Below are 12,631 nucleotides of genomic sequence, written 5' to 3' on the forward strand. Positions count from 1 at the left end.
AAAAATGCTATGCTTTATTGTTGTTACCTTGCATTAAAATACACATCTTAATATTCTGAAATATTCAGTATAACTGCAGCAAAAATAACGGTTTTTCAAGTATACTGTCAGAATGCTCTTGGTTTGAGTTTTATTGTATTTATCTGTCATGCTAAGAGAAGCCATTAACATCCCAATTATTCTTACCAACAATTGCACGCTTTCTGGTTCTAACTGCACCACAGTCTCCATTGCATGAAGAAAACTTGGACCAGCTGGTAAATTGACAGTCATCTTGGCAGGGGATCTGGCAAGCTTGGGTCAGGGCTGGCACAGGGCCTGCATACTGGAAGCACTCCTGGATGCTAGCCTGCCCTCCATCTTGCTTTCGACAAGTAATGGCTGAAAGAAAAGCATGTGTCTAATTACTCCATAATTAAAAAATTAAAAGCATTTTCACAGAGTGAAGAATTTTCTTCTAATTCCCAGTTTATAGTAGAAATGTGGTTAGAGTATTTCCAAGAATTACTGTAGACATAAAAGCTTGCGGTTGTGTGTGTGTGTGTGTGTGTGTGTGTGTGTGTGTGTGTGTGTGTGTTTCTTTTGGTACACACTGTGAGTGCACATTTGGAAGTCATAGTTTGACATTGAGTGCTGCCTTCTATCTTTCTCTGCTTAGTCTTGAGACAGTGTCTCTTGTAGAACCTGTAGGTCAACCTTTTGCCAAGGCTGGCTGGTCTATAATCTTGAGCCTCCTAGTGCTGGATTATAGTCATGTTCTACTATACCCTGCTTTTATGTGGATGCTGGGAATCACACACTAAGATCTTCATGCCTGTACAGTATGTACATTACTCACAGAGGCATCTCCTCAAGCCTTGCATATTCTTTAAATAACACATAGCCTTCCTTCATTGGCTGTTGTGACAAAGGAAAACATGCCATAACACACACACACACACACACACACACACACACACACACACACACACAGAGTGATATTTAGCAAATTTTACTAGTTCTATGTGTAAGGAGTTAAGTTTTTCTGCCCGCCATTGGTCTGGTCCCGCTGCCGCGCCAGCCCCAAATAACGCACAGAGACTCTGTATTTGATATAATGCTGTTGGCCCAGTACTAGTTTCTTATTGGCTAGCTCTGTCTTAAGTATTAACCCATTTCTGCTGATCTATGTTTTTTCACATGGTCTTCTCTTACCGGGGAGCCAGCCGGAATTCTGCTTTCTCTAGACTCTCCATCTTGACTCCTCCTTACTACTTCCTCTTTCCTCTTTGTCTCCTAGTCCCTCCTATCTTCCTTTCCTATTGGCCAACAGTGCTTTATTCACTAACCAGTATGAGAAACATATATACATAATGGCATCTCCCATCATCTATGAATGATTTAAATTAATTAGTTATAACAGATAAGTCATAGACCATAGACGGATTTTAGTTTGTGTTGAACATGGAATATTTGTCACAGTACTAGAAGCAAATCAGATGTCTCCAATGTTGTAAGACATCAAGTAATCTAAACTTTCTATATACAAAGGTCTCAATGAATGCCCATTGGTAAGTAAGTTGTGGTGGTAGAGCATGCTTATGTAAATTGTCTTACAGCCATATTAGTGTAGAAAGCAGCACCATTTTCCTCCACACAGAGTGTACTAGGTGTCTTTTGAGTGGTTAATAGGCAGCATCAAAGTCCTCCATCACTTCTGAACTTAAGTTCATCACATCGAAGAAACAATGATTTAAAAATAAATGTGGAAACTTCAACGACCAAACAATTCACATAATGTTTATATCCATGATATTGTTTCAGTGATTTATTTAGAAAAAGAAACAGTTTTATTAGACACAAAACATATAGACAACACTGTTGTATTAATGTAACAGATCTTTAAAGATCAAATGATACCATTTCTCTTCTCTCTTTACCATTTACTATATAGATTGTAAAAATCATTTCTTCATTTATTGAGGAATTCAAAGAAACATTTAAAGTCCTCAATTGAAATCTTCATTAAACTACTGTAAATAACCTCATTCACACTGATTTATATGACCTTTTCAGGTTTAGGGGTTGGGGGGGGGCTGAAAATGCCTATGCTCTCTAGCTTGTTCAGGACCCTAATAACTTGAAATTAAGGGAAGAGGCTGACATGTTGCCCTGAATCCAAGATGGGACACAGGTGTACCCAGATTAGGTTACACCCTCTGCACCTGTGAGCTAAGACCTAACCAAGCAGTGCAGGGTGTATAATGGGCATGCAAAGGGACATAGCTGACAGCCAGAGAAAGGAAGATGTTCCTTGCAATATGAGCATAACGAGGAAGAAATCCACACAGATAATTTTGTGCTGCAAGAGCAGTTCCAGGACTTTTGTGCTTTGACTGGAGCCTCATTCTTATGCTCTAGTTTTGTAGAGCCAATTTCTATAAATAGAGATCCTTGAATTGGGAAGTTATAATGCTTGGAATGGTGGGCATTGCAAAAACCAGGTGACAACAACTCTCACCACTTTTTAGCAGGCTGGCATGGTCACAGAAGTCTAAGGGAGTGGTTGTGTCAGGCTGCAATGTAGAATAAGCTGGTTGCCTTTTGGAATATAGATTTCTTACTAAACTCAAATTCTTTTATTTCATTGGCTAAGGACAAGGTTATGAATATTCAATTCCTTTGCAGCTCTGAGGATATTAATTTGCTGGATGGATGAAAGCTACTGCTCTAGGAGGTAATGTAGTACTGCCTGCAGCAGAAACATCTGGAATGCTATTCAGCACCTTGATTTTTAGTTTCATCCAAGTTGTGTCTGTACTGAGGTTAAGAAACAAGCACTTTCCAAAGCTGCTAGGAATTCAAGGCACAAGAGTTCTGACCAGGAATAGTGGTTAACTTGGAAGTTTTTCTGATACCCGGTGACCCTTGCACTATGTCAAGTTTTGGAAAACAATGGCATATGGGTCTGGAGCTCTACATAAGTTATTGTTCTCTTGAGAAGGTATTATGGGTGCTTGTATGGGGATGGATCGGGGAGAATCCATTTATTTTGACGGAAAACCATCTCTAGTACAGTAGACGTGGAACGTTCTTATGGAATTTCACACTCTTTACTCCTGCCATTTGGAAATAGGACCAATCACTAATATGCCATAAACTCAGTAAGTTACCATAGTTTATTGACAAGATTGTTCCAAAGATACTAAAAAGAAAGACTTGAGAAATGAAAACATTGGACATTTTACTACCTAGGATATCTAGAACCTCCAAGAAGGATTAACTTGTAATATAAAGTATTTGACTGTGTTAGAATTATTCTCTCTGAAATATTTTCAACTAAAATTAAGGATTATAAAAGTAAAGTTGGGTGTCTTTAAAATGAAATGAAATTTATCTGCTTATCTAACATCCCTTTCTGAAATGGAGACTCAAGTATAAATCTTTTGAGAAAGTTAATAAAGTTGCCTTGGATTCTCCATGAAGATCTTAGTCTCTCTCTCTCTCTCTCTCTCTCTCTCTCTCTCTCTCTCTCTCTCTCTCTCACACACACACACACACACACACTCTCTCTCTCTCTCTCTTTCTCTCTCTCTCTCATCTTATTTCCCCATTAAAATCCCATCCCAGCACAATTCTTCACAAAACTTGAAAGGACAATACTCAACTTTATATTGAAAAACAGAAGACCCAAGATAGCCAAAACAACCCTGTACAATAAAGGAACTTCCAGAGGTATCACCATCCCTGACTTCAAGCTCTACTATAGAGTTATAGTCCTGAAAACAGCTTGGTATTGGAACAAAAACAGACAGGTAGACCAATGGAATCGAATTGAAAACCCTGATATTAACCCACATACTATGAACACCTGAATTTTACAAAGTGGCTAGAATTATACAATAGGAAAAAAAAAAAGCATCTTCAACAAATGATGCTGTCATAACTGGATGATGGTATGTAGAGGACTGAAGATAGATACACATCTATCACCATGCACAAAACTTAAGTCCAAATGGATCAAAGACCTCAACATAAATCCAGCCACACTGAAGTTCTTAGAAGAGAAAGTGGGAGGTACCCTTGAATGAATTGGCATAGGAGACTGCTTCCTGAGTAGCACAGACAAATGAGATCAACAATTAATAAATGGGAATTCCTGAAACTGAGAAGCTTCTGTAAGGCAAAGGACACAATCGACAAGACAAAATGGCAGCCCACAGAGTGGGAAAAGATCTTCACCAATCCCACATTTGATAGAGGGCTGATCTCCAAAATATACAAAGAACTCAAGAAGCCAGTTACCAAAAACACCAAATAATCAAGTTAAAAAGTGGGGTACAGAACTAAATAGAGACTTCTCAATAGAGGAATCCAAAATGGCTGAAAGATAAGAAAGTGCTCAACATCCTTAGCCATCAGGCAAATGCAAATCAAAACAACTTTGCAGTACCATCTTACTCCTATCAGAATGGCTAAAATTAGAAACACCAAGGACAGTTTAAGTGAGATGATGTGGAGAAAAGAGAACACTCCTCCACTACATGTAGGAGTGCAAACCACCAGCCAGTTTGGAAATTGGTATGGTGTTTCCTCAGGAAAATGGAAATCAGTCTACTACAAGATCCAGCAATTTCACTCTTAGGCATATGCCCAAAAGATGCATATCCATGCAAAAAAGACTATATGAATACATAGCACCATTATTTGTAACAGCTAGAACCTGAAAACAACGTATATGTCCCTCAACTGAAGAATGGATAAATAAAATGTGGTACATTACACAATGGAATACTACTCGGGGGGGGGGGGCAATTGAATCTTGAAATTTGCAGGAAAATGGATGGAACTAAAAGAAACCATATTGAGTGAGGTAACCCAGTCACAAAAAGAGAAACATAAGTACTCACTCAAATCTTATTTGAGAATTACTCCATATATCATTACACTGTGATGTAAGAAAGGAAATCTAAATAAGTCCACTACCAATATAATTATATAAATAAATTAACATCATTGATAAATATACTATTTACAAAAATCAAAAGGTTTTTTTCTCCATGGTCAGACATGGCATAAAATCTTGTTAGTGCTTCAGGTAGTTGAAATGAAAAACAAATGTGTAAAATTTCCATTTCTGCTCCCAGAAACCTGCTCAGGACTTCACTTCCCTTATCTGAGATTTCCAACAGTTTACTTTTGGAATAAATCACACAGTGTTATCCAAACAAGAGCAAGAACACCGTTTGTACAATATATTGGAAATTTATCATGCGTCTTAGCCTGTTTGTATTGTAACTTAGAGGAAATACAACAATTCAAACATAGAAATGCAGTCTAAAATGAACTTCCTGTTACTGGGTGAAGAAAATATAAATGTTTGGAAAGGGAACCACCTGGTCTAGCAATTTGGTAAACCTTAAAAATAATTTGTGAGTCACTGAAATTGGACGGGGGGATTAATTGTGGCACAAATGGGTCATACCAAATTGGCTTCCTGGCATTTCAGAAAGCCACACATACACAAATAATTGTAACCGTATTTGCATCTGTCTTCGTGTATTGTGATTATGCTAATTCTCCTTTGTGTTGGGGACTTATAAGCAAGATTGGTCAAAATAATGCATTCTATGAAGAGTTGGATCACAAAAGCCTTTCAGTGAGTTAGCAACTTTGAAAATAGTTATTTTAAATGAAAATACCAGAGCTACCAGCATGTTGACTATCTACATTCATTTCATTTGTGAAATATAAAGTTATAGATATCACAGCAAGTTTTATTAGTTACAGTATTAAGTGAGTCTAACTGGCTAAAAGAGTGAGACACAAGTATACTAACTATGCACTAAAGATGAATAACCTTAGGCAAACATAGTCAGTCCATCAAGATTCAGGAATATTATAAAGGTAAGTAAGAAATTTAGTTCTTCAGCAAATTAATGCTATAAGGAAAATAATCCAAAGTGGTATAAAAGTAATTCATAAAGATACATTAATCAAGGAACATTTATAGACCTTAGGGGGACTGATTTGCAAAACAATTGTGTAGATTTTTATGAGTGTATATGGTGTGTGTGTGTGGGGGGCACATCTCTGTTGATATGTTCCTGTGAGAATGCTTATGTATGTCAAGACAGGCATTCACATGTCACTGTGCATGTATAGAGTTCAGACAACACCCTCATATTGATTCTTAAAATCTGTTCTGCTTAAAGACCACCAGCCTATAATTCACACTGCCGGAGAAACTAGGATATAAGAAGGATCCTAAGAGATTCATACAAGGTCCCTCACAGAAGGGGAAAGAAACAAGATGTCCTGAGTGGGAGAGTGGGGGAGGGGGCAGTGAATGGAAAGAGAAAGAGAAGGGGAGGAGAGGAAAGCATGTGTCAGGGGAGGAACAGATAAGAGAGAAAAAGAGAGAAGATGCTATAAAAGAGGGAACCATTATAGGTTTGAAGAGAAAACTGACTCTAGTGAAAGGTCTAGAGACCTACAAGGATGACCCCCAACTAACAATCTGAGCAACAGTGGAAAGGCTACCTTATATGTTCTTCCCTGATAATGAGATTGATGACTAACTTATCCACCATCATAGAGCCCTCATCTAGTAGCTGATGGAAACAGAAGGAGACACCCACAGATAAACACTGAGCCAAACTGGAATCCAGATGCAGAGAGGGAGGACAAGACCAGGCTACAGAAACCCACAGAGACAGCTGACCTGAACAAGGGGGAGCTAATGAACCCCTAGACTAATAGCTGGGAATCCAGCATTGGAACGACTCAGACCCCCCGAACATGGGTCTCAGTTAAAAGGTCTGGGCAGTTTAAGGCATATCTGACAGTGTAACCAGGATTTATCCCTAGTGCACAAAATGACTCTGGGAGCACATTCCCCACAGAGGAATACTCCTTTAACCTAGAGGTAGGAGAGAAGGCCTAGTCCCTACCTCAAATGACTTGACAGATTTTGTTGACCCCTCCTGGAAGGCATCATCCTCCCTTGTGGAGTGTGTGGGGGGAATGGGATAGGAGGCGTGGTCAGGGGGCATGGGAGGGAGCAAGGGAGGAAGAAAGAAAGAGAGAGAGGGAGAGGGAACTGGGATCGATATGTAAAATAAGAAAAATAAATAAATAAATAAATAAATAAATAAGTCCTGCTTGAAACCGAGCCAGGTTTATGCTTTTCACAGATGTGTATATCAGCCCACTTAGCCCATAGACTTCCAGAGATTCCCTGTTTCTGCCTCCCCTCTCCATCTTGTTGCCTTGGAATTACTGAGCGTGCTGTGTGCTCAGCTTTACATGGGTTACGGGTATAAACATTCAGGTTCTTTGCTGGTGTGCCAATTTGCTTATGTACTACTGAGCCGTCTCCCCAGACTGTGTATTTACACATTTTTGAGACAATAGGGGAAAATTAGATATGGTCTAAAAATTACACATCATTAAATTATTACTAATTTTATGTCATGTGATATATGAATTTTATGTTAGAAAAGATTGAAATGTCTATAGGAATTACATGTTTTATCTAGGCATTGCTTTTAAATACTCCAGGAATATTCTTTTACAGTATGCAGGGAGTGACAGACAGGTGACCAATACGGCAACATGTCAAAAGCCTATAGTGCTAAATAAATTACAACCATACCATACTGTGAACACTCATCTCAGTCTCCCCAATTTTGTGTATTTCTAAAACAATTTCCAAATTTACGCATCAAATCCTTATAAATTGAATAACGAATTTCAGAATATTTTTGTGTGAATCTGTTTCTGAACTATGTTTTAGATTTATTTCATTGTTTAAGCTATGAGATGTGTGCTTTCATGTAGTAGTATGTAAGCATCAGAGCAGCTGCTCACAGAGGGCATAAGAGGGCATTGGTCTTATATACATCTTGGGAACTTAATCAATGTCTCTACAAAAGTGGTAGAAGATAGGAAAGCATGGTAGCACACAATTTTAATTTCAGTACTCAGGAGACAGAGGAAGGCACATGTTTGTAAATTCAAGGCTGGCTTGAACTACATAGTGAGTTCCTGGCTATCCAGGGCTACACAAGGAGACCCTCTCTCAAAAGCATAAGCAAGCAAACAAACAAAGAGCCTGAAGCCTGTGCTCCTAACTGATGATCCATTAGCCACAAGGACAATATTTTATATGGAAAAATGTTAAAGGTTGAAGGAATGAGAGGAAACAGAGATAGCACTGTTGAGTTACCAGCAGATGGAGATGGGTACATGTTGATATGAGTATCAGTTTGAAGTTACTTGGAGTCAGTACACACTCCCATATTATTCAGGTTGCATATAAGTGGGTAATTCAAGTAGACTGTGTGTTACTCTGCAGTATGTAAGCTCATGCTGTCATTTTACTTAACTAATCAGAGTGAAATAAATTACTAAATCTAAAATGTGCACACCATTCGTTACAGAAAGCAGAAACTATATCTTGATGTAATGAAAGCTGTTGAATTATGTTTAACAAAGAGGTCAAGGGGCTCTGAAACCTTATTTGTTATACTGAGTGGGTTAAACATGATGTATCCTATCACAATAGTGTCTGGGTGACATTCTAGACATAATATGCTCAGCTGGTAAGTTGATTACATGAATTATTTTCCCTTAGTTTTATGAACAAGTGGCAACAATGAGAATGAAATCATATAAAAATGAAACAGAAAAGGCTTAGCATGAATAGAAGCTTGTTACCAAGAGACCTAATTGTGCTTAGATCCAGCCTATAAATAATGTAAGAACACCCCAGTTGTTTCCTAGGTAGATATAATTATCCTGGTCCTTCTTTATAGCAAAGAGATTTTTACTAACGTAGTTGCTAAATTATACTTCTTAATTACAATTTGTGAACAAAACCTGTCAGAATATAAAAAAAAAAACACTTCTTTTTAAAAATTACTCTTAAATAGTTTTCAGTGGTCCCTGTATCATTAATGCACATAATATATGTGAAAATATTCACACCTCTTACTAGGAAAAAACTGTCAGCTCCCAGAAGAGTAGCTCAGATCAAAGTCACCTAGACTGGGGTGGAGATATTGGAAGCTTTAGTTAACTGCTTGGCCCCAAGTGGGACATCCAGGAGCAATCATAACCATGGGATGGTGCCACATGTATTTTATGAGCTGCTATTTGAAAAGTGGCAAGTGCTGGCAAACAGCTGGTAACAAGGTCTTGGAGAAATATAAGACTGAATGAGAATGTTCAAGTCTAATAAGTTGCTGAGATTCGTAGAAAATCAGAAGATAGCACTTGGAATGGAAATAATTATAAAAGCTTTACATAACAGTTATAAAAGTAAAAAATACACAATTTAGGAAGCAATTAATAAGTAAAATCTGTCCAAAGAAGTTTCCATGAAGTAACAATCTCCCATTATTATTTAGTTGTTTTCTGCTTATCTTTTCTTGTTTATTATTGAATTCTTTCTGTAAATAAACATAGTGATATGTATTGCCGAAATAACCTGACTCAGATATGTGGTCCAATCTGAACTTTAATAATACCTCTAAAATAAACCTTATAAAAATGATAAAATGGACAAGAGGCACAGCTAAAGGATAATATCAGAGCATCACAACAGGCTCAACATATTGAAATCCAAGATTTAAGAACATTTCTTCATAAATAGCAACATGATGTGCAGTTAAATATTTTTAGTTCACATTCTACAAATTATTTACATTTAATTTTGACTACATAAAGTATCCTTGATAATAGATAGCAAAGGGACTAACATGAATATTGAACTGAAACAACTTGGATGTTATTTACATGAAAGCTTTACATTTAATATCTATGACTCTTGTTCCATGCTCTTTCACGAATGTGTAACAAATAATGAATCCCAGAATTACACACTCATATTTAAATAGCAGAAGCTGATATTTTTCTTTTGAACAATTGTTGAGAAAAAGTGAGGAAATAATCTGAAATATGTCATTACTAATTTTTTTTTAATGTTCATTGGTCATCAAACTTTTGCTAACTTCCTCTTCTCCAGAGGGTACCATGCTTCTGCTATCTTTGTACCTCTGATCTGTGATTTCACTGACTCAGACACCAAGTTGCTATCCATGACCCTACAGGGGGTTATATTTTTGATTTTTGCATTGAGCTGCTGATGTCCATGCCATTGTGAAATCTTCTCAGCCCAGGTAGGGGTAAGAGGGTACAGCCTTCAGCTTCATTTTATGTCTAGACTCTGAATCCCCAGCCTGGCCCTGTTCCTGACCTAGTGAATGACAACTCAGGCTCCAGGTATATCAGTACTCCACTGAGATCACCCAACTGTAAGAAATAGTAATCCTGAATGTCTCTCAGACTTTCTGGTTTCCTAGAGTTCATTAGTCTTGAAGGGCTAATTTTTCTGATTGTTCTAAAGCGATGCTTCCAGTCTGACCTGGGCCTTTGCTCTTTTCTAGTATCCAAAAATCTGTGTTCTATACATTATTATCTATAGGCGATTGCTCAGTCTACGTTGGTTGCAGACAGCCAATCAGTCTTTCTGTGGTCTTCTCACTTTGGATGCCTCCTAATCTCATTGTAGCCTGGAGAACCACTCTGCTCTGGTGGCTGAAAGAAGACAGAGAACTAGAAGCCCAAGTCTTTGTTACTGGTTACCTGCTGGCTAAGGGCCAGTGCCTGGCTGATCTGAGGAATCTGAGAAATTGGGAATTAATTGGTGGAGAAATTTGAGGAATTGGCACACTCATGCAGTCAAGAGAAGAAGGTATGAGATCTAAACTCGGTTGGGGGCTGCCCAAAATTATCATGGTTATGAGCCATATATTTTATTTCTAATGCAAATGCAGTACTAACTTTATCCGTAAATGTGGCTAGAATTCAAAAATGCATCCACCTGATAAAGCAGTGAGTTAGTCTTCTAAATACCATCTGGACAGGAGAATGGTGAATAGAACAAACATAGAGGCTGCTGGTCTATGACATGTTTACATACAAATGATTTGAGCACTATGAAACAAGCTTTTAACATTACCAAGTCCTATTAATTACTTCTTTAAAATCTCTTTTCTTTCTTTCTTTTTTGTTCTTAAGTCATTAGATAATTTGCTACATCAGTTTTTGTTTTTAATTGAAAAAAAAATCCATTCTTTTTCTCTTGGTATTCCAGTCCCCTGCGGATGTCTGCCTGCCTCAAATGCATGCAGAGAAGCCCCAGAGAAACCAGCCAATACACTGCCCTTAAGTGTATAGATTTTACATCGTGCTCTTTTCCTTGACTCACCCCATGCTTAAATGTAATTTCCTCTTTCACTGGGTGTATGGCAATAGTTACCTATGATTTCTTCCTTCAAATTATCTGTGGTTGTTGTGCTTTTACAATAACATATGCATTAATAATCTGCCTGTAAGCTTTAGACTATTTCATACCATATAAAATTATCCACATATTTTTATTCTCTCAACTGGTGAATAGCATGAGGCAACATGACATGTGTATCGAGTACTTAACAAATAATTGGTTATGCAACCATTATTTATATTGAGTAGTATTCAGGAAATTTACATTGTCTTTAGGGACTGGTATTACCCAGTTTATACAGTTTTTTTTTTTTTTTTTTTTTTTTTGGAGAAAGTTCAATATAAAAGACTTTTTATAGTCCACCTGCATCATGATAGTAAGTGTAAGACATTGATGATATGATCTGAGTTGTAATTCCCTAAAATTCATAGATTGAGGCTCTAATCCCAGTGTAATGGAGTCATGATATGGAAATTTCGGAAGGCAATTAGAATCAAATATGTTCACAAGGGAGTGTTTTCTTATGATGATATTTATGCTCTTACAAAATGAGACCAGAGAGCTTCCCCTCCATGTTTACATGACTCTGCCTCTTTGCCTCTCTGCCTGCTCTGTCTCTTTCTTTCTGTTTCTCTATCTCTTTCCCTCTCTATTCCATATGTTACAGGAAAAATGCTCTCTGAAAGCCAAGAGGCAAAAAATAAAAAGTATAAAAAAAAAGCCTTCACCAGAAATTGAGTTGCTTACCACGTTCAACTTGTGATAGATTGTCATAGCAACCACAGTACACTAGTGACTATGTATTTATTTATTTATTATTTTTACAAAAGACTATTAGATATCTACAGGATCACATATTATGTTTAAAGAAAGTTTCCGTCCAAAGCTGCTTTGGTATATAGGAGAGAATTTAGTGTTCTACTTTTCTAGTGATGAGGAAACTCAAGTCTTCTGAGAAAAACATAACCACAGCAGGATCTTGCAAGTGAAGTGCTGAGATGTGTATATTTATTATACAAAACATTCCTCTCTATGCAATACAACATGCATAAGCCAGAAATTAAAGTCTAGAGAAAAGAATTGCAAAAACCTAGAACAATTTCTGCCTATTGTATTCCACACTCTCTGTATTTTAAGGGTTAATCTTTAACATATTTCTTTTCTTTTAAAACTTTACTGTAGGAGTTCAAAAAGTCAATGCTGTACTCTGATATTTCCAAAAGAATGCTATTTCATTTTTAAGAGAGATATTTTATCACTATAATAGATTTTGGAGACTGTCTTTCTTGTAACATTAAATGGGTTTGTTCACTGATGGCCTTCCTTTAGAAATTTGAGCTAAGGATAAGATAGGAGTAT

At 37.2% G+C, this 12,631-nt stretch overlaps 1 protein-coding gene across 1 annotated transcript in view; it reads right to left on the reverse strand.

Moving 5' to 3' along the window:
* Positions 1 to 12,631, reverse strand: part of Thsd7a (thrombospondin type 1 domain containing 7A) — a 373,759-nt gene that overhangs the window by 50,321 nt on the left and 310,807 nt on the right. Inside the window, exon 12 of the mRNA XM_051175692.1 lies at positions 187 to 381. Within this exon, the coding sequence (XP_051031649.1) occupies positions 187 to 381 (195 nt within the window). The remainder of the gene's footprint in view (positions 1 to 186; positions 382 to 12,631) is intronic.

The sequence above is a fragment of the Phodopus roborovskii genome, unplaced genomic scaffold (assembly GCF_943737965.1).
Source record: "Phodopus roborovskii unplaced genomic scaffold, PHOROB, whole genome shotgun sequence".
Taxonomy (NCBI): domain Eukaryota; kingdom Metazoa; phylum Chordata; class Mammalia; order Rodentia; family Cricetidae; genus Phodopus; species Phodopus roborovskii.